General features: G+C 42.1%; 2 protein-coding genes across 8 annotated transcripts in view; one reads left to right on the top strand and one right to left on the bottom strand.

Moving 5' to 3' along the window:
- Nucleotides 1-6,572, bottom strand: part of TMEM192 (transmembrane protein 192) — a 45,865-nt gene extending 39,293 nt beyond the window's left edge. Inside the window, exon 1 of the mRNA XM_053252488.1 lies at nucleotides 6,433-6,572. The gene's annotated coding sequence lies outside the window, so the exon portion shown is untranslated. The remainder of the gene's footprint in view (nucleotides 1-6,432) is intronic.
- The window catches only part of KLHL2 (kelch like family member 2), a 96,296-nt gene that overhangs the window by 4,214 nt on the left and 66,788 nt on the right, over nucleotides 1-25,294 (top strand). For 2 of the 7 annotated variants that reach the window (XM_053252473.1, XM_053252474.1), the window contains exons 2-4: nucleotides 4,920-5,045; nucleotides 8,806-8,912; nucleotides 14,225-14,346. In XM_053252473.1, coding sequence (XP_053108448.1) covers nucleotides 4,920-5,045; nucleotides 8,806-8,912; nucleotides 14,225-14,346 — 355 coding nt within the window. Of the gene's footprint in view, nucleotides 1-4,919; nucleotides 5,046-6,462; nucleotides 6,614-7,757; nucleotides 8,041-8,805; nucleotides 8,913-14,201; nucleotides 14,347-25,294 lie in introns of those variants that run through there. The other 5 variants (XM_053252475.1, XM_053252477.1, XM_053252476.1 and 2 more) reach the window with 5 other exon arrangements.

A 25,294-nucleotide genomic window follows, 5' to 3' on the forward strand; every position in this document is an offset into this window, starting at 1 on the left:
AGTGGGCCAAGTGGTGCAAAGTGTGTGTGTGGGGGGGGGCACATACACGGAATGCAAGTGATCTCATAAGCCTACTGGAAAGTAAGCTAAAAAAGAGTATATTAATAATAATGCAAACTAAGGCTTCAGGTAACAGTTCTAACTGGGGAAATGAGAACAAAATTCCATCAGGTAAAGTACTGTATGATCCTCAAGGGTCATGTTCAATGTTTTCTCCAAGTCCCAATTCCATTAACTAGGAAGGTGAAGCATATTAGAACAAGCTTAAGATCTAATGCAGACATTTAACCCAGAGGGAGCTGTCATCTTTTTGCTTGGTGTTTAGGTTGAAAACTATCTTCTGAGAGGGACACATTTGCATTGTGAACTGCAATGATGATAAATTTGATTTCTGCCACTATACCCTTACTGAGTTAGGTTTCTAGAATGAGATTTAAAGGTTGCAGAGCTCAAAGCAGCTATAGAAAGGTGTATATAGCTGTAGATGTTTGTCTGCTTTCAGACTGGTTAAACATAGAGATGGTTTGTGGTCATGGATGTGGCTTCTAATGCTGCCGAACTTGCATGCTCCTTACCTGCTTAATGTGGGTGTTGTGGTTGGTTTAATTACAGCTTGTGCAGATCTGAGGCCGTTTACAAACCACAGTTAAGCCATGATGTGAGAGTGATATTCTGCTCCAGTCAGATACTAATGTTCTGGTTTGTAGGCAGCTTCAGGTCAAGATGAGCTGTGAAGCTCTAGTTTGACTAACCCTAATCATCTGAGGGGTTGGGATAAGGAAAGAGTGATAACACCCAGAAAGCTGTAGGTATAACAATGCTGTCACTTGTCTTCCATTCCTAGGAGATTAGACATTGCCAAAAATCACTATGAGCATTTGTTCCTTGAGACAGCCCTAATGACCAAAATTGGTGGGCCTGGCTCGTGGGCTACAGTTTCATATCCTCAAGTGAAGTTTCTACGAGTTATTTAATTTAATGATTTAAAAATTGGCAAGTGGTGGACAGAAGGTGACTGTTGCAAACTGAGCATCATAGTGAGGAGGGGTGGAGTATAGTGCTGTCTTTCTGTTGCCTAATAATAATCAACCTTCCAAAGAACACTGATAAATGTTAACTTGTTTATCAGGCTGGATTCCTGGCAAAGTGGGTGTGAGGAAATATAAATGAGTGCCAATTTTTTGTTACCTCCTTTTTATAATGGATGTCTGGGTCATTTGAGAATGGATTAGAGCAACATTATCCCACTGTCTTAAATTAATTTTTACTAGAACAAGATACAAAGCAATTACTTGTTTTGCCAACATTTTTTTGTATGTGACTATCTCCTGCAAAGGGACACCTTCTGGAGAAAGCAGCAGAAAGAAAGCTCAAAGATTCCTTTGTGCTATCATTTACTTCTAGACGATATAGAAGGATAAGGGAGAGGGAAGGGTCTGTAACAATACAGGAGGAAGAGGTGCGTGGGGGATGTTTCTGTTGAATGTAAGCAAACAGACTACTAATTGGAAGAAAATCAAATGGTGAAGAGAATTAGCTTGGGTTACAGTTTTATACATAGGAAGCTGCCATATACCGAGTCAGACCATAAGTCCATCTAGCTCAGTATTATCTATTCAGACTGGCAGCAGCTTCTCCAAGGTTGCAGGCAGGAATCTCTTTTAGCCCTATCTTGGAGATGCCAGGGAGGGAACTTGGAACCTATCTTCCCAGAGCAGCTCCATCCCCTAAGGGGAATATCTTACACTGCTCGCATGTAGTCTCCCATTCATATGCAACCAGGGTGAACCCTGCTTAGCTAAGGGGAGAAGTCATGCTTGCTACCACAAGACCAGCTCTTCTCCCATGCTCTTTCTTATGAGGCAAAGCCATAACCTAGACAAGGGAGAAGTTATACTTTCTTGTTCCTGAAAATGTTTCTCTCCACAGGGAAACTCTTTTGAAAAAACAAAGCATGCTTTAATTCTAGCAGGTTGATCCTTCCGCCATCATTCCATATGAATATTACCTTGTGTCTTGAAGTTTTTCCACTTCTCTATACATTTTCTCAATGACAGGAACATTAAAGATCTAAAAAGAGATTTCTGTAGTGCTGGTGGTGGTATAGTCTTGAAGAAATTTGCAATTGCCAAATGCAGTACTTGGTACTGTGCATTTGGCCATTGCTGTCTCAGGTTTTGAAGGTGTGATGCTAGAAGTAGCAGCTGTGTAATGTCTCCTCTTCTTTGATATTAAGCAAACTTATAGCATGTGTATCTAAAGACTACATTAAGTTAAACATGTAGCTTGGCCTTGAGTGCTTGGGTTGGGTTGTGATAAGAGTCTTTATGGGGGGTGGGGGAGGTGCTGCGACTACAGGGTGGGTGAAGGAGGCTTTAATCCATCTGCCACAGTCCTAATAGTACCTGCCTATGTCTGCTATTTCAGTTAGAGGAAAAACAAGCATGCAGTGCTGAACTCAATTTCTAACACAGCATATTGTTTAGCCCTAAAGTACACTCTCTTCTAAGTTCCCCTTGCCGCAGGCAGGCTTGCATAGAGGAGACATGCAGACTGGGATCCCTCTTCCATGTCTGCTGTAGCGCCACTAAATAAAATTATTCAACAGAATCCCAAGGGCAGCATGTGCTAGGGATTCTGTGGTCTTGTTCCCTAGATTTGGTTGAAAGGTTTGCTCCTAAAAGTCATGGAGGACCTTCAGTTGGAACTGAAAATGGGTAATGTTGTAGGTATCTACACGAAGACATGCACACTATGCTGTTTCAGTCCATTATTATTAAAACGAATGGGGTCTGTCTCAGAATCTTACAGTCTTAGTTTGTGAAGCTTATTCTTAGAACAGGCCTTGACAATTTTTCTTTGGATCTGGCAGCCAGACAATGGACAAAATTATCAGACTTAGTGATGGACATAGTGGGAGGTGCGGGGGCGAAATTAGCTTCTCTTTCTCTGCCTAAGACAAATAAGATTTATTAAATAACTCTGCCTCTAAATATACTAGTCTAGGTGCTACAGTTAAATTTTTAGGTGCCTTCCTGGGGCCTGTGACTTTTAAAGTCCTGTTGAGAGAGGACATCAAGAAAATATAGAACATCCAGGTACACTTGCTTATAGTAACACAGTTACTATAACTGGTAGTATACAGAAGCAGTCTCCTTGAGAGACACAACATGAGAGACTTGTCTTAATTAGAAGTTTGGTGATAAATAGGAAATACTAAATGAAGTGAGCAAGAATGAGGGCTTGAAGAGATTTATTTTTCTTGGAGAGCCAGGTGTTTCCTTCCTACCTACCCCTCCACCCCAATCTGGATCATATTCTGTTTGGACATAACCTTTTTTTCTTTCAGTGTCTATGTTCCTTGATTTTATTTTCATTTTGTGTAAGGTGCTGTCTTGTGCAAAGGGTTAACAGAGTGTGGACCTTATTGCTGGGATAGATGACATCAGGGTCAGACTGCAAACCAAACCCTCTAATTTGGCTACAGACTGGAACCAGTTAAATTAAAAGTTGGCTTTTCCGTCTCTTTTTGGGAGGAGGGGTTTCGTTTCTTTTGTGAATCTCTTCTGAAGGATTAGAGAGAGAGTTGATGGGGAAGGAGAGGAGAGAAGGTGGTGAAGTCAAGTGCCTCTCTTTCTCTCTCCCTGGGGCCTTACTCAGCTTGAGCTGAGAAGGTGACTTAGAGGCCTGTGGAGTATAACAGCCCCAAGGACCAGGGTAAAAGGTATAGTAGGGACAGTAATTGCAGTCAGTTTGTGTAAGCTTATTCTCCCCCCCCCCCGCACCACCCCTCTGTATTGCCTGAGTATTTTAAGGCCAAGGCCTATTTCTTCTATTCCCTCCCCCCATTTGCTCTAGCTCATGGCCCATTGTTACAATAAAGCTTTTTGCGTTGTTTATATTCTTTCATGAGTGCTCAGTGGGGAAAGATGGGTCCCTAGTCGCATGCCTCCCAAGCCCTAGGCAAAAGGAGCCACAATTTTCTAATATTTTCCCCCAAGTGATCACTTTTGTTTCAGGTCTTTTGTGAAACTGTGAGGGAGACTGGGTATCCTGTTCAACCAAGTCTGGTATACCCCCCCAGGGGAAGGGGTCAGGAAAAACCTTCCCAGGTTGTGAACAGGTGGTGGCAGCAGTATACCAATCAGGGCCTGCCCAGAAGATTCTGGGGGGTCTGAACACCACTCCCACTACAGGTTTTCAAGGTTTTGCAGTCAGCTTAACCACTAATTGTTCAAAGGGCAGTGGTAACAGAAGCATCAAATAGCAGTTGGTAACCTGAATTTGTAGAATAACATTTATTCCGCACCTCAATAACATTTTGCTTTTGGTGAGTTTCTAAAGTTCACCAACTTTAGGCTTGGATCAAATGGAACTGCTATGTAACTAACCAGAATACTTTCAGTGATTGTTAACTTCCCACTGCCTCCTAACTTGATCAGAGGGGGAATGTTTGTGCTTGAATGAAAGAAATGCTGGGAAACAACCACTCCTATGACATTACGCTATGATGACTGGTGTATTTTAAACTGTAGTGGATTGTTTGCAGTTAAGTCTTGGAATCAGTCTGTCTTGTTAACTGGGATAAAGAGCTCATCAATTTTAGATGGGTTTTCACTTCATGTTGTAAGTATATCTTGAGTGAGTATTCTGTGTGCACTTCTTAATTGACACTATTTTGATCTGCTACTAGTACTTCAATAGGATTAAAGATATTAATCTTAGCCTTTCAACACATTGCTCAAAATTGCTTGGTTTTTTTGGTCTTGAAGCATCAGTTGAAAGTACATTTTACCTGGCTTGCACCCTTCTGCTGGAGATACAGAAGTTAGAGAAAGATAAAGAGTAAGCCTTCAATCTACAGTGATGATGCAAATTCTTAAGTTTTCTAATATTGAACCAGCCTTCCTTATTTACAGATGTACCAAACTGTGCCATCAGAAACCTCTGGATCTGAAAGATGATAATACTGAAAAGCACTGTCCTGTTACAGTGAATCCTTGGCATATGAAGAAAGCTTTCAAAGTCATGAATGAATTAAGAAGGTATTGCTACTTGGTATACAAATACTCTGCTTGCTTGCTTGCTTGCTTGGTTACTGGCTTTCTGAAGTTTGAGTGGATGGAATGTTGATAGAACATAAATTCAAATTTAGACTGTGATCCTCAACCATTTGCCTAGGAGCAAATTCCTTCAAAGTAAAATAAATAAAAGAAGAAAAAACTTAGAGGAGCTGTTATCTGGAGATACTCTTCTGTGTGCAGAGCAGCTGTGCTCTCCTCAAAAGCAGCTCTCTAAAGAATATTGTGTGGAGAAACTTGAATTTGATCAAGATAAATGCTTCCAGTAGACATGATGGTAGCAGACATTTATCTTCAGATGTGAATTGCTGCCCTACACCTATGAAGTTGGGTTGAGGGTGACTTCAAACAGTGGACAGGAATGGAGTACTTAACCCTTCTCCTGTACCCCTTCCCCTCCAGATCACTTTTCTTTTTTGCTGGTCTCCTCTCCCCATCCATGATATTGCCTGGTTGACCTCTGCTCAGCTATGAGCACACTGTCTAACCTGCCTGACAAGATTGCTGTGATAAAATGCAATAAATGCCAGATTCACTACCCTGAGCTCCTTGGAAGATGGGTGGATAGAAGCATGAGATGAATTCTGGGGAAGGGTGCTGTGAGCATCAAGTTATATGAAGCAGGAGGGTTCAGCATTGCCTGTCATTCTTCCACTTGAAATTGCCCCATGTACCCCTTCAAAGGAATATGTGATAACCCATAAAAATTGGCTGCTGTTCTGTGTAATCGCTACCCACCCTTTTGTTCATGGAGTTGTGCAACCATGACCAGAACTGGGTGGTGTGTGAGTGTCTTCATCTACTCCTGTGTGTTGGATTCCCTTTTTATGTCTTGGTATGTCCCTAGTGGTCTTGAATAAGGTTGTGTGGTTGATTATTTTGGGTTTTTAGTTAAAGCAAATGTCGGCCATTCTGTGCACAGTTAGCTTGTAACATATTGAGATCATTCATGGGTTTGGGAGCTGTGTGTGCTCCCAATTTTTGTTTATGTAGAAGCAAGGTAGGAAGGAAACCTGGTTAGCATTTCCTCTGACTTTGCTTCCACAAAAGCAAAAAACGGGAACACAAACAGCTCCCAAACCTGGGTAGAACACATTTTTTGATTTTGTGAATGACCTCACTATTTTCTACTCTGTTTCTCAGCAGAGTTTGTGTCAGTATTGTATGTTAGATGCTTTGACTCCCAACAGCTAGAATTCCAGTAAAGCAGTGTCTTAAAAGAGATGCCCTCTAGCTGATTTGACTCTTTAAAACTCAGCCTAGTGAAATACATTTAATATTTGCAACTTCCATTTTCGGCATCTTGACAATTAGTATATAGTTCTCTATATATTTTGCCTCTTATCTTTACCTGTGGTTATGCTGTCTTCCATTTCCTTAGACTTGTGCTGCTTTGGACATGACTATAGAACAAATTTCCCTACCTCCAGGGACTTACAATTTCATTCAGATGAGAGGTAGAGGGAGAAGGTCCAGGCAATGAACAGGAGGCAGACTGTTAGTCATCTGTAAGCACAGTTGAAATGAATGAGGCAAGTTCATCATGGCTAGCTTATGCCCTATGAATTTCAGTGGGATTTAGTAATAACGACTTATTCTGGGTCCTTCCCACTGATAGCATGTATAGCTCTGATTCAGTGGTTAGGGCATTGGCCTCTTATCTAGTAGAACACTAGTAGAGTAGTGTTCAAAGTGCACTTCTGCCTTTTTCTTAATGGACAATGTGCTTTCTGTCTTAGTTCTCCGTATGTGAGGAATAATGGTAGCTTGCTAAAGGGATGCTTGCACATTTGAACCTATGTGTGCGTTCTGAGGTTGTATAGTTGTAAGAGACTTCTGAGTTTAAAATGTGTATTGCTTCTGAATCCATCATGCTAGGATTTTTAATACCAATTGTAGTGGCCTCTTAAACTAAATTGGCATGAACAGAACTTCTTCATGCATAGGATTCCTTTCTATGTAGGAAAGCTGTGTGAGTGCGATGGTATTTCCTGATGTATACACAAAGCACTCCTCTTGGGGGGCAGGGGAAGGAATTGGGGAAACATGTTTATATATGGAAACCTGATGTACATCTTTAATAATGACCCAATTTATTCATCTGTATATGACAAGATACAGCAGATATGTCTTAAGTAAGCATATAAAGTTCTGTTCTGGCTTTTCTTAAATGTTTTTCCATATTTAAAGCCTAAAATCTCCATATACTTTATAATTCTGGAGTAGAATTACTTGGATTCAGCATAGCCAAATACTTGCTTCAGGATTTGAGTGCTGGGAGTGAATGTGTTCCCTGTTTGCTGCTAGATCTAGTTAAAGGATCCATTTTTGGATCACTGTCAAGTGTAACCAGGTTTTACAATGACAATTCCAATAACTTGCCGACCCCGCACAGAGCATCTGTGCGCTCTTTGGGGCCGGCAGTTACCTCTTCCCTGCCCCCCCGCCCCAACTTCTGCCGCAGTCTCCACTTCCAGGCCCTGCTGCCTCTCCTCCCCACGGCCACTTCTTCCCCACCCACTCCCCGCCCCCGGGCCTTGCCTCCACAGCTGGGCTGGGCCCGCTGCTGCCCCTGGCCTCTGCGGCCAGGCCTGCTGCTGCCACGGCGACCAATCCTCCTGGGTGCGCCTCAGCCAATCAGGCCCATCTGCCGCCCAGCCATTCAGCTGGGCACTGGGACGCACATTCCAAGGCACACCCAGGAGAATTAATATAACAGATTCTGTGATCTGGAATTAATATCAGGAACACCTTTCCTCATGCTGCTTAACAGAAATGCTGGAAAATCTTTTTTAATAATGAAATTCCTAAAATTCTGATGTGTGAATCTTCAAGCTGAATATGGAAAATGAGGTCTTGAAAGTTATTCAAATGCTTCTGGAACAAGCCTGAATTATTGTGAGGGAAGCAATCTGGGAGTTTAAAATATATTATTAAACTTGCATTCTGGATGAAGCAGGTGCTTTGACAGCTAAGTCACACTTACTTTGTTTTCATCAAAAATATAACAGGGCAGTATACAGAATGAAGATATAATCACAATAAAAGAGAAAATAGCTGTAGTTGTGGAGGTATTGTGTATATCTTGCTACTTTGGGCTGAAGCAGGAGTGGAGGCATGGGGGAAGCAAGCTGGAGAATTCAGCTTGCTTGAATTGCAGAATTTTGTTCGTTTGGTCTGCCTGTGCTTCTGTAGTGCAAATAAGCTTATTCATACAGTTAAACTCACTCTCAAACCGATTATACTTGAGACTTCTTGCTCATCTCCAGACAATTTTTTTGATTCCTCTGTGAAACAGGATTTTCACTGAGAAATCAAGCAAGGATTGAACATTAATTTCAACAAGTCTAGCTTATTAAGAAGCAAACAGTACTTGGTAAAACTGAGGAAAAATTAGTTGTAGGCTTCAGCTGTGATACAATAAAAATGGGTCAAGGTGAGCATAGTAGTAGTGTCAAGGGGACCAGGAGCATCTGCTCTGGCTTGTCAATGTACTAGCAGACTTGGGCTGTCCGCTGCTTATTTTTTCCAAGGTTTCAGATAAACTGCATTTTCCTGTTCACTGTTCGCTAGCGTTCAAGCTGGGCAATGGTTATACTTTTAAGCTAAAGCTAGCATTAGAATGCCTGTTTGAGTAGTATCTTGAGGTAAATAATTAGTATGTTCGCTGTTCTGAAGACTTTGTATCTTACCATCCTTTCTTCTGCTCTGTCTCTCCATGTAGTCAAAACTTGCTGTGTGATGTGACAATAGTAGCTGAAGACATGGAAATTGCTGCTCATAGAGTTGTATTAGCAGCTTGCAGTCCGTACTTCCATGCCATGTTTACAGGTACCCATTTTTCTTATTGCTTGTTTCAGTTTAAGCACAAAGAGTTGCTTTTGAAAAACACAAACCTGTTTGGGAGGATTTCCTTAATGTTCATCTTGAGACTAGTTCACACATGCAAAGAACGTAACTTCTTGGTGAATATGTGAAATATCTACAATGTTAGAATTGACACTAGGTAATATGAAAGTTTCCTTGGCGTATTCACTCATGCAAGTCATCACAAGATGCTACATTTGTGAGTTAAGCATCCTTGTGCGAATCACTAGTGAACAAGGTCAAAAGGCTGCAGTGGAGGATTGAGACATCAGTTAGCAATGTTTGGAGGCTGAACATTTTAAGAGATTGGCACTCATGAAGGGTTTAATGACATATTGCTGGGGAGCATGTTTTAGTGTTCTTTGAGTGACAGCTGGACTGTGTGTCATGCCAGCTGGCTCCCCTTTCTATTCTTGCTCTGTCCTGCCTGTGCTGTGCTTAAGGCAGCAATGTTGGTAGATTTGCAGAGCCTGAGAAAGATTTGTGTTGTCTTCTATGTCAGTTACTTCAGTGTGTGTTGGTATAAGTGTTCTGTAATTTCTTAGAGCAGTAATAAAGCTGAAATTCTGAATTTCTAGTGAAGTCCTAAAAGTGTGTGTTCAGAAGTAAGGCCCAATTTCAGTGGTGCTTATTCCCATGGCAGTTTGTGTGGGATAACAGTGGTAGTTCTGTTATCAGATCAAGTCATCCAAAATGTGTGTGTTTCTCTCAGGTTCTCTTTTAAGATGGAGAAAAATATGGAATTAGCATACAAGGTAGGGCTTATTGCATTTGACAAGCACTAGTACAGGGCCCATTGTTATGAAGGGCTTCCCTGATGGTTCTATGCTTCCCTCACTCTCTTTTCTTTTGTCTGCTCAATCTCTCTGACACTGAGTGATCTGCTCTAATGCCTCAACAGGCTTTGCAAGCAGAGGCATTTCAACTTGTGATGGATGTAAGTTCTTGGATAGATATGAACAAAAAAGCCCTGCTGGATCAAGACCAAGGCTTATTTAATCCAGGATCAGTTCAATTCCCCCCCCCCGCCCCCGCCAGTTCAGTGCTGTTGTGATGTTTGCTCAAATATAGAATCCAGATCAAATAAAATAAACCTTAAAGGTAAATATCAGTACCAATGTATATATGTATACACACATGTGGAATCAAAAATTGAGATAAACTAGTATAGTATCTATATATATAATTCTCCTGGGTGTGCCAGGGAAAAATGCGTCCCGGCAGCCCAGCTGATTGGCTGGGCTGCGGGGGCGCCTGATTGGCTGGCGCACCCAGGAGAATTAACGCCTGGCCCAGCCGCGGATGTTAAAGTGGCACTCGGCCCACTTGCGGCCGCGGCGGGGGGACTCAGCTTGCTGGCGGCCGCTGCCGCCGCACTCAGCCCCGCCAGAGACGGGGGTGGAGAGAAAGAGGTAGCCGGCCCCAAAGAGCGCACAGATGCTCTGTGCGGGGTCGGCTTGTAGTCTCCTAATAAGTGATGGACCTATTAGGATAGTCTGCCCAAAAAGGCTGTTGGACCCAGTAGGTTTCCAAAAGGCCTTAGAGGGTTTTGATGTTGGTGCGGCCAGTGATTCTGTCAATGCCCTGGTGGGAACCTGGAATAAAGAACTCACCAGGGCAGTGGACATGATTGCTCTTAAGCGTCCCTCCAGACCTGCTTCAAAAATGCCCCCCTGGTATACCGAGGAGCTGAGAGGACTGAAGCGGCTGGGTAGGCGACTGGAACACAAGTGGAGGAGAACTCGGCTTAAATCTGACAGGATGAAGCATAGGACCCATTTGAAGGCTTATGCGATGGTGGTGCATGTGACAAAAAAGGAATTTTGGTCAGCACGCATTGCGTCTGCAGGTTCACGTTCTGCAGAGCTATCCCGGGTGGTGAGGAGCATAATTTCTGCTCCTTCTATTGTAAATCAGTTCCCGGAGGCGTTCTTCTATTGTAAATCAATAGAAGAATAGAAGTCCCGGAGGCTCCTTCTATTGTAAATCAGTTCCTGTGATGCTTTTAGTGGGTTCTTTGCAGACAAAATCTCCTGTATTCGGGCCGACTTGGACTCCACTATTTCTGCTGGGTCTATAAAGGAGGTGTCCAGCAATCCCTCTTGCACTGTTAGGTTGGATCAATTTCAATCTGTGACTTCTGATGATGTGGACAAGCTGCTTGGGGCCATGCGGCCTACCACTTGTTCTCTGGACCCTTGCCCAACCTGGCTGCTTCAATCTAGTAGGGAGATTGTTGGAGGTGGCCTGGTCAGCATCATAAATGCATCGCTGAGGGAGGGTAGTGTGCCTCCATGTTTGAAGGAAGCAATAGTTAGACCTCTTCTTAAGAAGCGTTCCCTGGATCCCTCAGCGATGGATAGTTATAGGCCAATCTCCCTTGGTTGGGCAAGGTGATCAAGAGGGTGGTGGCCAACCAGCTCCAGGTGGTTTTGGAAGAAACCGATTATCTAGACCCATTTCAAACTGGCTTTAGAACGGGCTGTGGGATTGAGACAGCCTTGGTCGGCGTGATGAATGACCTTTTCCAGAGAATCAACAGAGGGAGTGTGACTCTGTTGGTTTTCTTGGATCTCTTGGCAGCGTTTGATACCATCGACCATAGTATCCTTCTGGGTCGCCTGGGGGAGTTGGGGATAGGAGGCACTTCTTTGCAGTGGTTCTGCTCCTATCTTTTGGGCAGAACCCAGATGGTGGAGCTTGGTGACAGTTGCTCTTCTAAATGAGAGCTGTTATATGGAGTCCTTCACGGCTCCATTCTGTCACCAATGCTTTTTTAATATCTACATGAAACTGCTGGGTGAGGTCATCAGGAGATTTGGTTCAGGGTGTTATCAGTATGCTGATGACACCCAAATCTATTTCTCCTTATCATCATCTTCATCATTAGGAAATGGCATTCACTCCCTAAATGCCTGCCTACAGGCAGTAATGGGCTGGATGAGGGATAACAAATTGAAGCTGAATCCAAGCAAGACAGAGGTGCTAATTGTGGGGGATCAGAATTTAAGGGATGAGTTAGATCTTCCTGTGCTGGATGGGGTTACACTCCCCCAGAAGGAACAGGTACGCAGCTTGGGAGTGCTCTTGGATCCAGACCTCATCATGGTATCTCAGGTGGAGGCTATGGCCAGGAGTGCTTTCTATCAGCTTTGGCTGATTCAACAGCTGTGTCCATTCCTTGAAAAGAATGATCTCAAAACAGTGGTGGATCAGCTGGTAACCTTCCGGCTTGACTACTGCAATGTGCTCTACATGGGGCTGCCTTTGTGCATAGTTCAGAAACTTCAGTTAGTTCAAAATGCGGTAGCCAGGTTGGTCTCTGGGGTAACCTGGAGAGACCATATTATGCCTGTCTTAAAACAGCTGCACTGGCTGCCAATATGTTTCTGGGCGAAATACAAAGTGCTGGTTATTACCTTTAAAGCTCTGAACGGCTTGGGTCTGGGTTACCATAGAGAGCGCCTTCTTCGGTATGATACCCATCGCTCGTTGAGGTTATCTGGAGAGGTCCATCTCCAGTTACCACCGGTACGTCTGGTGGCGACTCGGAACCAGGCCTTTTCTGTAGCTGCTCCTGGTCTATGGAATGCACTCCCGGCAGATATCCTCAGTTTAGGCTCGCTATCGGCCTTTAAGAGAGCCCTAAAAACCTATTTATTTGGCCTTGCCTTCCAAGGCTTGTAATATGTTGTTGTTTTTAAATGTATTTTAATTGGTTTTAAATAGTTTTAATCATTTTTGAATTGTTTTAGATTGCTTTTAACATTGTTTTAATTGTGGGTTTTATGTCTTTTTAAAAAGTTGTTGTACACCGCCCAGAGCCTGGGGAAGGGTGCGAGTACAATTAAAATTGAACGTTTCTGATATATCATGTGTGGATCTTAATCACAGCCGTACAAAATTTGGCTTCCATGTGCAAGGCATCGGTGTATTTATCAGGAAGAAATAAGTTTATATAAAATTCATCCAAATTATCAGGGTATCTAAGAATGAGCGGAACCATATATTTGAAATGCAGCTTATGATAGAAGGAACAAATTCAGAAGCACATGGCCAACTGTCTCAGTATCTCCATTTCCACCAGTACACAGTCTCTCCAAACAGGGAATCCAGGATCCTATTTTCCACAAGCATGCCTGCTCCCCTTTAGCTGGTTTAGTGGCAGGATGCCTCCAAATGCCTTGAGGTAGCCTATACTCCTGTGGAGTATAGGAGTTATGCTCCAGCTCAGACGTTGACCCAAAAGGAGCAAACCACTGGAGCAAGATATCAGACAATATCCAGACTAAACTCGTCTGGCTAAATCCCATTGATATGAATGGGATTTAAGTTAGTCCTGATTAATGTGTATTGTTGATTTCAGTGATGCTTAGTCATGGCTGACTAGTCTGGATGTTACCCACCGATCTTCTATTGCTCTGCTGCTAGCACCAGGCTAGTACTCTAGTTGAGACATGAGGTAGGAAGGGATTATTCTTGGTTCCCTGGTTAGTAATTGCTCTATAACAAATGGGGCCCTGCTAAGAATTGGAAGGAACAGGGTAGGCTTCTCTCACTCCCTCTGAGAAACAACTATTGCTAAATGAAGCACATCAGATGCAACTTCTGCACTGGGTTTTCTGGCCTTGGAGACTTGTTCTAAATTCTTTTTGGTAAACATGTTATACTGGCACTGCAGATGGTCTTCATGATCAGCGTTCCAGCCTCCACAAGCTGGTGCCATGCTTCCTCTCTTCTAGATAGAGGTGAAACTGTTTTGCGGGATGATGAGTCAAATGTTGCTAATATTAATCCTCTTGTGTGGTGCTGGAATTTTCTAGGACAATTTCTATTGGCATCACTTACATATTAAAGTGAAGGTGCTGTTGTGTGTTATGAATAGCTCTGCTTTGTATTTCCCCTCCGTATATGGTTATAATGTGCTGAGTTATATATTCACTTGTAATTCAGGGGCTGAAAACTTCATGGTTTCAGTGAAGTTTTATTGGCACACAGGTTCTGAAAGACTATGCAGATTTAACAAAATGTAGCTGAAGCTAATGCTTGTTCCTTAAATTCAAATATTGTTTCTAGCCCTGCATGATTCCCAACAGCACCTAACTTTCTAAAAGATGCACAAATCCACACAGTATTATGCTGGAGGATAAGCATTTCCTTTCTTTTGGAGGGAATGGAGGAGTTGTTTGGTGTTCTGTGATAAATTGGAGCACGTTGATACCAACTGTCTCTGTGTCTGATTTAAATTAACAGAACTATACAACCGTGTATTGTAGGTGAAATGAGTGAAAGTCAAGCAAAGAGAGTACGAATAAAGGAAGTTGACGGTTGGACCCTTAAGATGCTCATTGAATATGTTTACACTGCTGAAATTCAGGTTACAGAGGAAAATGTACAGGTGAGTGGGAGGATTCTGTCAACTCATCCTATAATGGTATGCATGATGATACAAGGCAAGATTTTTTTTCCTGTGAAGCTAATGGCATTTATTTTTGGCATCTTAGTCATAAGAGGGATATGTGCATTTTAATAGCATTTATGTGATCTTAGCACTTTTCTCTAGTTCAGAATAATGGAAACAGATTTTGCTCAAGTGCACCTGCTGTTTTGTAGCCCTTGGCATGCTACTGGTTTTTTAAATTATTTTTAGCCTGCCCTTCTTCCAAGGAGTTGAAGGTGATGTACATGATGCCTCCCCCACATTTTATCCTTGTAACAACCCTGTGAGGTAGATCAGGCTGAGTATATGTCTGGATCAAGGTCACTCAGTAAGCATAATAGCTAAGTGGGGATTTGAACCTCGGTCTCTCCAGTCCTACCTGGTTCTCTCACCACTCACAACACTTGTTATCTATGCTGGAAAAATAATGGCTAGCTTTAGAAAAGTTAATACAAAGCAATATTTTAAAAGGGTCATTATAATATGTTAACACCCTTCTGGTATAAATAATCATTATACTTGTAGGAAGGTATTGATGTAGTGTAACAAAACTGGAAAGTTTTGTAGTCAAATGAATACAAGAAATGTAAGTTGGACTGAGAGAACATGATACAGACATCTTGTTGAAGCTAAGCAGATTTAGATCTCTTCCGTGCCTGGGTTAGTGACATGAGGATGAGAAGCCCATGCATTGAGTTCCACGATGGAAGAAAGATAGAATACAAATGTTAATAAATTCACCTACACTTTTCATGACTCCTTCGGAGCTAGAGCAGGGCTGGCACTCAGTAGTATGTGGTCTTCAGACAAAGCCCTGTGATCCCACAATGGCTCAAAGGGCACCCTACTTCTCCATGGGCTGCACTAACACCTCCTTTGATAGTGCCTAGTGATTTCCAGGCAGTGAGCACTACTAGTGGATAGGGGAAAGTGTTGTCAGAGGAGCTGGAGTAGAACATCAAAATGGCGCCACACATGGAAGGATGGAAATGTTCCTGTTGCTCAGTTAGCTTCCTGGGGGCAGGATCTAGTGGTGATCAGCAGCAGATGTACTCTTCCTTCTTCAGATATCTGTTGGGTGGCCCCTTAGATGTGTGTGAGCCTTTGGGCCTGTGCCCAACCTGTCCTTGTTAATGCCATGCTTGGTAATGCTTCTTGGACAGTTTTGTGTGAAACATGTTCAGATTTCACCATCATTGCTCACTGGAAAGAGTTGTGCATCATCTTCACAGTAATCATAGACTAAGTCATATTTCCATGTGTTAAAGACTATGAAAATTGGACTCTGTGCTGCAAATTGAGCAAAGTTACCTCCAGATTGAATTGCCTGGATTTTCAAGCAGGTTGTTCTGTGTGTTTCCTGGAAAGTGGGTAAAGACTGGGAAGGAAGGCTTCCTACATATTGGAGGAATCCGAAGATATGCAGGGAAATGGTTGTATGTGGTTTTTGAAGTATGTAGGGGAAATGTGTGTGATTCTGACATTTAAAAGTTCCATTCCCGAGGCATGTGGGTAGGTGAGGGCAGGAACTATTATTTATTTATTTATTTATTTAACTAACATATTTTTATACCACCCAAAACTTACGTCTCTGGGCGGTTTACAAGAAGATAAAAACAACATTAAAACAGTTAAAAACAAAAACAAGAATTTTAAAACACAACAATTTAAAATTTTTTAAACATTAAAAACAATCAAAACAGTATCAGTGAAAAGCCTGGGTGAACAGATGCGTTTTTAAACTATGGGCCGTGGATGTGCTCTGCCACAGCTGTTTGGAGCAGAACATGTCTCACAGATGCAAGCCTACATTGGCAGGCAGAAGGAAAGCCAGTACCCTGTTGCTTGCTTCCATTTAATCTACCATGGGTCCAAAGGGAACAGCAGGAATTGGTAGAGTATGTACCATGAGATACAGGTCCTTTGGAGTCCAATCCCCCCACCCCATTGGCTTATTTAAAGTTTTTTGGGGGGTCATGCACTGGGCAACAGCAGAGTCCACAAGCAGCAGCCTGTACTTTAAGCTGCAAGTGGGTAGTGAGAACAGGGATGGTTAAACTGATCTTAGGGGCTTCAGTACCTGTTCTCAGTCCAAGTCTTTCTCTTCTTTTCCCCACTCCATTGTAGTAGGCCAAAGGTTAATCGGGATGCACTTCTGAGTGTGCATCTTATTGGAAGCAATGAAGCGCAGAAAGTGTCTGCGCCGGGATGCATGTTTGATTATACAAATGATGAAACATGCCATGGTCAACACTTGCTGTGTCCTCATAGCAAAAATCTTTTAGCAATAGGTTAATATGTTGTCATATTGAACCCAAGATACTAGTCTTGATATTTAGCATGAAGACACATTTTAAACACACTTTCTGCATGGTGGGCCTGAACTAGAATCCATCGGATTCTGTTGGGGAGTGCAGCAAACAGAGTTGCTCCCATCCTCACTTGTAGGTCTTTCTGTTTTTGACCCTTAAATGTGAAGCTGAATTTGAGCTTGCTTTTTATTGCTAGCAGAACCTCAATCTTCTAAAGTCTATCTTTCCTTGTCTGCTCAATGAAGATGTGGCTCACTGGATGTTTCTGAAGGGCCTTGGATAGCCTTATGTTCCAACTTTGAATCAGTAGACGTGGCACTTTCTGTGTGCAGTGATGCCAGACCATCTTCATGCACCAGCACAAATGTGTGCAGACACTGTGTGACCTGCATGCAAATGTTATACTGCTTTACAATCACTGCATGCTTATGGACCAGTATATAAGGAAAGAATCTGCACTGGCTCCTAGTCCGTTTCCGGGCCCAATTCAAAGTGCTAGTCTTAACCTTTAAAGCCCTAAATGGTTCTGAACTGGGTTACCTGAGAGAGCACCTTGCCTCATATGTCCCTAGCTGCACTTTAAGATCTTCTTTGGAGGCGCTCTTCCAGGTGCCCCTGCCAAACAAGGAGAGGTGGGTGGCTTCCAGGGAGAGGGCCTTTTTGGTGGTTGCACCCTATTTATGGAATAGCCTCCCTAGTGAGGTCCACCTGGCTTCATCACTTTGCTCTTTTATATACCAGGTAAAGACCTTTTTGTTCACCCAGGCTTTTAAAATTCAGATTTATTTATTTTTTAAAAAAATATTATTTTCAATTTAGGGTTTTTCAGATTTGATTCTAATTTTCAACTAATTATAAAGTGAGTTTTTAAGCTGCTTTGTATTGTATTTTGTATATTCTTTTCACCTTTTTGGTCTGTTATGATTTAGTGTGGTGTTAAGTGCTAACTGATCAAAGAGGCACCTTTTTAAAGTGGTGGTTCTCTTTATTTAGCAGGGGGAGAGCAACTGGCCCCCTCCAACCCCAGCACAGCATCTCTGCAGTGGCTGTTACTGGTGTCTCTCTTATGTTTCTCTTTTAGATTGTGACCCTAAAGGGACAGGGAGCCATTTTATTTATTTATATCTATGTAAACCACTTTGGGAACTTTGGTTGAAAAGTAGTATATAAATATTTGTTGTATTCATATGTGTTTTTATTGTATGTCTTAATCCTCTGTTGTAAGCCGCCCAGAGAACAATTTGTTCTAGGGTGGCTAACAAAGTTTATTACTATCTTTATAAACACTGTGGCAGCCATATGGAGCAGTGTCATGAGTGAGGACTTCTTGGTTCTGCTGCATGTGGGAGATATCATATCTAAATTGGTTCCCAAGCAGCATAAAGACTCTGTCCTACCCACTGAGCTGCAGTCAGCTGACTTTAGGTAAGACACACATGCCAAAGTTCAGATGTGGGGGGAATAAAACTCTCTGAATGAAAATCCACCCAGAGTTAAATAGTAATTTAAGCTGCTCAGTTGTATTTTCTTAGCATTGTGGAATTTTGTACCTTTTCTGCCCTCCACTCTTGGCTACTTGATTCCAATGCTTTTCTGGAAGGTTGTGCTACTCTAAAGGTAGCATAATACACCCTGTTAACATGTGTCAGTGCACATACAGAGATGCATGTACAGTTATTCACGCATTAGACTATGTTCAGTGCATGTACAGTAGTACACTTTCTATCTTTACCCTGCGTTTGAGGGTTTCTGTATCTAGGTTTACTTTTAAGGTGAACCTAAGTACTATCATGCATGCAAAAACATGTATGTGCAGACACCTGTATGCACATACAACACAATGTTTGAATAGGGCTGTATAGTCATAGAATTGGATGGGATATTGGAGGTTTTCTAGTCCAACCCTCTACTCAGCAGGAAACTGCTAAAACATCCCTGACAGTGTTCAACCTATGGTTGAAAACTTTTTGGCGAAGGAGAGCCCACTACTGCACAAGGTAGATTGTATCACTGTCAAACAGCTCCTACGTTAGGAAAGTCTTCTTAACGTCTAGCCTGAATTGGTAAAGTTTGACAAAGTGGAAGAAGGGAGTTAAAACAGTCTGCTCCTCTTGTTGCCTTTTGTCCACCTTATTAATTAGGAAACTATCTATCCATCTAGCTCAGTATTGTCTGTGGCTCTCAAGTTAGTTTATCATATTTTTATACCGCCTGATATGTAAATCTCTAAGTGGTGTAAAAATTTTAATGTTAAAAATCACAAGATGAAACACAATAAAAACAATATAAAAATATTAAAATTCTGATTAAAAGCTTGCAAGAACAGGAAAGTCTTGAGGGTCTTCCTGAAAACAGACAGAGAAGGAGATGCTCTTATTTCAGCAGGGAGCCTATTCCAAAGCCCTGGGGCAGCCACAGAGAAAGCCTGGTCCTGAGGCACCACCAGACGAGCTGGTGGCAACCGTAACCGGATCTCTCCAGAAGATTGTAAAAGGCGGAAGGGTTCATGACAAAGGAGGCGCTCTCTTAAATACCCTGTTTCCCCGAAAGTAAGACCTACCCCAAAAGTAAGACCTAGCAGTAAGGTAGCCTGGACCCAAGCTGTTAAGGGCTTTACAGGTAATTACCAGCACTTTGTATTTCACCTGGAAACATATCGGTAACTAGTGCAGTTCTTTAAAAACTGGTGTTAGATGGTCCCTTCATGTTATCCCAGAGACTAATCTGGCTGCCGCATTCTGTACCAGTTGTAGTTTCCGGACTAAGTACAAAGTCAGCCCCATATAGAGCGCATTACAGTAGTCAAGTCTGGAGGTTATCAGCATACAGTATGTACCACTTTTTTAAGGTCATTCACCACTAGAAATGGACGTAGCTGACGTATCAGCCAAAGTTGATAAAAAGTGCTCCTGGCCACCATCTCAACCAGGAAGCGCTTTGGGTCCAGGAGTATTCCCAAGCTACCTACCTGATCTTTCAGGGTTGTGTTCAAAGACGGCAGGCAGAGGTCTTTCTCTGTGCCTGGTACTGGAGATGACACTTGGAGATGCCGGGGACTGCATCCGGGGCCTTCTGCTTGCAACACATGTTCTTTACCACTCAGCCTTGTCCTCTTGCTTTCATTCAGCACAAGGAATGGAAACTGCACCCTTGTAGCAACAATGTATGGCAGTGTTGAAGCTGCTTAACAGAATAGTGTTGTGGTCCCACTGAGCCGATTCTAACATTTCTTTACTAGTTCAGAAATAGGTATAAAATGTGACTATCGTTATAAATTTGCACTGTTCCTAAAAAGACACGTGAGGGTTGGATTACTAGAAATTGGATGCTGATCGCTGCTAGTCTAGCAGACTTCGGTTTCAATCTCTAAATGTTGGTTTCTCACCTTACTAACCTTTCTCTCTACATTTGCAGTGCTTAAGCACAGCTGAAGGGTTGAATGACAGTACATGGCACTTCTGGTTGCCCTAGTAGTCTCATCATAGTGGGGATCTTCGCTACACTGATGTTGCCCACATCCTTTTAAAAAAGTAATCGTTTTGCTCTTGTGCAGCAGGAATTTTTTCAGCTTTGAATATTATAACAACTGTTTTTCCTGGGCATCCATCTGAATGTCAGTATAATCTTAATAACATTTTGTTCAAACTGTCAATTGGAGTGGTCTGCCTTTAGCTAATACCTTGCAAGACAAATAAGCTTGATTATCTGAAGATTCTTCTGCCTAGCAGGCAGCCCTGCAAGTTTTTATTGAGAGTTGTGACATGATGCCTTGGGGTCAATCCAGATGTGGTGGTAGTAGTTCTGAGTGTCTGGACAGTTTGTGCTCAATTACATTTGGGGAAGTAAGTAAGGGACTGATATTTTTTAATAGTAAAAGGGGTACTTACCTTGCCTCAGTTTTTCTGCCAGACTGCATATTTCCCTCAGCCAAGCTCCGATACTTGGCTGAGGAAAGTGTGTGTTTCTAGATGGAGTGGGGACTCGGTGTTTCTCAGTTGGATACCCTTCTGGATTCTTCAGGTTCAAATTCAGCTACTGGAATTTCAATCCAAGTATTTGTGAAAGTTTTTCTACCATCTTTTTCATTTACATCAACCTCAGAGCTAAAACATTGTGTATGTGGTAATCACGTTATTGAGGATGCCTCGCACTACTTGTTGTTATCTGTCTTATTGATGAAAATGGTTGGAATAGAACACTTAGCCAATATGATAAAGTGGGCTGCTGGCCTTTGCAGTAGAAAATATGTTTTTGTTGCTGGTGTTAATGTTCGGTAATACATATTTGGGGCTGAGCCAATAAAGTGAGGTGTGTTCCATGGAAAACTTCAGCTATTGTTCAGAGGTGGAATAGAGGCTTGGAATAGCTCACCTCTTCTGGGAGAAGAAAGGATTGCACTCATTTTGATAGTGGTGTCTGACATCCTATTCCGAGGGAGGGCACTTCTGCTTGCTCTCACTTTTTGATTTGGCTACTTGTTTCAGTGCTTCCACTATGTGAACCTTGGGTGTTTATAATTGCCTTTGAAATAATCCAATTGGTTCCAGTATGAAGCTTTAGAAGGAGACACTACCGCCTCTTGCAGGGCAGCAGAGCCTGGCATAAAGCCCTAAAGGCAGTTGGATATGTGTCACCATGGAACTTGTTGTACTTTTAATGTGAGGAATCCAAACATGCACTGCATGTGCTCAGCAGTATGGCTATTAAAATGTGTGCTGGGCTGGATTTTGGTGATAGACAGGAGGCGCTGTGGTCTAAAGAAGACAGATTACTGCAACTACAAAATGGGCTAGCTGGAGCAGGGGGGAGATGCTCTAGATTTTTAAGTCTGTACCATAGGTTGGGCAGTGTATCCTGTTGGCAGAATTTTGCAACTTATTAAAATATTGGCAAACATATCCTGGGTGTTCAGTCTGAACAAGGAAACTGATGTTTGTTAAAGGCAACTGTCTGCTGCTCTTGATAGGGTATATATTCACTGTCTGATATGAGCTTGTTATATACTCTGTTTTTCCTGATTTGTGTGTGTAGGCCTCTCTGAAAATATCTGATATTGAAGTAAGGGATAGAAATGCATTAAATAGTATATACAGTTCTCTAAAAATAGCTACTACTTTGCATTACTAGAGTATATAAATGGCATGTGTAATAGCTGTGCTCTAATGATCTCTTGCATTGCAGACAGTCTTACTTCCTTTCATTAGGTTTGACTTGCCAATTTCTTTCAGCTCATTATCTAGTACAGCATGTAGCATTTCTAACAAACTGTTTGGCCAAATGTTCACAAAACATTAGAAAATGTCTCAAGCTGTTGCATAGTCACACGTATCAGCATCAATAAAGATTTCTGACGCCTATTATCTTGTTGGTTATTTAAGTCTTGAATTATTGGGTTGGATTTGACCAATTCGGCACAGATGGAATGGGAAGTAGCACCACACCTTTAACTAAAACCACTTTCTTTAACCCCACAAAAGTGACTTTTCACATCCATTCAGAGCTGCCTTGCTAGGGCCTGATCTTATTTCAGTCTTGTCACTGGTTGTTTTTTGAGACTGCCTTGAGCTGCCATGTTGTGGGTTGCAATTCAGCACCAGAGTCTTAACAAGGTTGGGGGATGAGGGGGAATAAGATACAGCACTAGTATTTTGAGGGTACGTTTGAATTATAATATACCAGGTAATGCTTTTGAGCTATTCATCCTTTGGTTCCACTAATTTTTACCCCTATTACCCAGTTCAAACGGAATACTAAACCATGGTTCAGCATTATATGAATGTGCCCATGGGGCATGTGAGAGGGGAGGGAAAGCTGCAGATCTTTGTTGCATACAAACTAGAGGAACTGTGGTTTCTTAACTAATTAGAGCTCAAACAAGCCAAGATATCAAAGCACGTTTGTATATCATGTCTTGTTACAACACTATTTACTTAACAAACTGAAGTTCGTGGGTATCATAAAACTTTAAGTGAAAGCAAACACTCTAGCTCTCCCTGCATGCAGATTGCTAGCCCACAACTCCCTTATGCTTGTTCAGTTAGCGCTAAGCCAGTCTAGCATTGCATCTGAACCAGCCTATTGTCAGAGTAAATGAGATGAGAGGTGGAAGCAGGAATGCACCATATAACTTACTGGAAAACCTTTTGCTCTTGCTGGATGTTATTTACAAGGTGTATAAATTGGTTGGCAAAGCCAGCACCTTGCCTTCAGCTATGTAGTTTCCAACTTCTAAACTCTGCAATATTGCAAATACCAAGAGTAAGATCCTGGGAGGTAAGCAGTGGCTCCTGGAAGGACACCATATGAAATATATAAATGTGTGTGTTCTGAGGTTTCCTCTGAGAATGCAAAATCAAGCCATCTTAAAAGTATAACTGCAATGGAAGTGCATGTCAAAAAACAACTTGTGATACAAAAGTTGAGGAATGTGTCGGAGGTACTTTTAATTTTATTTGACTTCTTAAACCAGAGTAATGCAGCTGTTCAGGTGAAAAAAATCCAAAGTTGGGTAGGACAAACAGAAGTATCCTAAAGTGGGTAGCAATCAAAGTTGGCAGCTCTCTGGCTGGAGAACTCAAGCTTGCTGCCAGAAGTGTATTTTAAAAGTGGTGGTCCTTTTTTAAGTTGTCAAAGAGGTGCATTTTAAAGTGGTGATTCTCATACTTAGTAGCAAGAGAACAGCTGTCCCTATTCAGCCCTGGCAGAGTGTCTTCTCAGTGGCTGTTGCTGGTACCTCCAGTGTGTGGTTATTTGTGTGTTAGGTTGTGAGCCTCTTTGGGACAAGCAGCTGCTAGCTCATACTTATTGCTATGTAAACTGTTTTGACAACTTCTTGTTGAAAAGTGGTGTATAAATTTTTATATATTGCCCTGCTTTTAGACAACTTTCTTTCGTATGGGCCACCATGACTGCACTACAGCACAATGGTATCAAGATCATGGCTGAGACAAGTGACTTTTGTTCTCCAAAGTGCTTTGCTGATAAGTCTCAGCATGCCACTCAGGGCTCCTACACCTCTCCTTGCAGGGCTTGGTTCTAGAAGGGCTCCTGATCACTTTGAACTAATCTATTGGACAACATTGCATTTTAGGACTTTATTGCATCCTCAGAACTTCTTTAGTGACATTACCACCATAGAGTAGGCTGTTAATAACATTATATTATTATTAAAATGTTTACTGCTTTTCAACAAAAAAGTTGTATAAGTGATTTATGTGATGACAACAAAAAAGACCAAAGAGGGACACCACCAAACAGCCACTGGAAAGAATGCTATGCTCGGATGAATTGCTAACCCTCTACTAAATACATGAGCAACCACTTCACCCAGCTAACATGAGTTTCATTTGTGTTAGACTAACAGTAGGTTTTGCTCCATCTGAATTCTATATATGCCTCATTCAGCCTGAGGGACTGTAGATAAAATTTCTCACAGACTCATCAGCAAGACCTTAAATCATACAACTTGTTTGTGTATGTCTTTCTTTTGAATTGATGCCAGTTTTATTTTTAAGGAAGAGAACATTTTAGAAAAGGTTGCCTTATTGGTATAAAAACAATAGTCTTTAAGCAGTTGAAAACTGATCATGAAAAGGTGCTGTTTTTAGGAGATGTTACACATGATACTTGTAAATGAGTTTAGGAGCAACTTGGTACAGCTGAAATGAATGAGCGCTAATAGCGTTCTTGGGTGAAATGTAAAGTGTTAGCTTTTAGCTTTGTGCTACAGATGTCAATGTATTTTTAGCCTACTCAGATGCCACCCACCCACCACTACAGATGTTTATCTTGACTCATACTTCTTGAAAGACAAGCGGAACAATCACGTATTTCAGTAGGTCTGTGTTGGTTCTCTGAGAACATGGGAACCTGAAAACATTCAAATCACTGTAAGGAGTAAATTCTTATATTGGACTAGATAACTTGTTGTACCCGCTTGATGCTAAGTTTCCTGGGCAGAAAACTTTAGTTTTCTCAAAGTTCATTCAAGAAATGCCAACACATTTTCCATTTCTGTGAAACATATAGAAAAAGTAGTTGGCATACACACAAGCACTCAATCTTAAGAAAAGCTGTGTGAAGCAGCTTCACATTAACTTTGGAAAAACTGCTAGTTCCTGTGAAACTTGACAAGTACGGATGTGCACAAAACCGGCTTGGCCTGTTTGGTTTGAATTCAATCCAGCTTCAAACCAGAGTGGGTAGGTTCGGTTTTGGTTTTCCTCGACCCCCCCACCCCCGGTTTGGTTCGAATTTGAGACCAATTTGAACCGGTTCTGAAAGGTTCTACATAGGGTATACCGGGGATGCAAACTGGCCCATTATTCCCTTTGTAGAGCACCTGTGGCACAAACTGGGGTGGTTGGTAGGCATCCGGGGTGCCAACCAACCACCAAACCCCAAAGCAATCACTTCTGTGATTATTGATGAATTTCTGAAGATTTTTCCAATTTTTATATTCCTCCCATAGGGAATAATGGGGATTTGAGGTAGCCCCATTCCCCTGCTTTTGCTGCCTCGGCCTTCCAACCAGAGCACGCCTCTCTGGCGTGGTCAGCGAAGTCCAGAGTTCACCCATCAGCTTCTCCAGGAGG

Source organism: Hemicordylus capensis, chromosome 5 (genome assembly GCF_027244095.1).
Source record: "Hemicordylus capensis ecotype Gifberg chromosome 5, rHemCap1.1.pri, whole genome shotgun sequence".
Lineage (NCBI taxonomy): Eukaryota > Metazoa > Chordata > Lepidosauria > Squamata > Cordylidae > Hemicordylus > Hemicordylus capensis.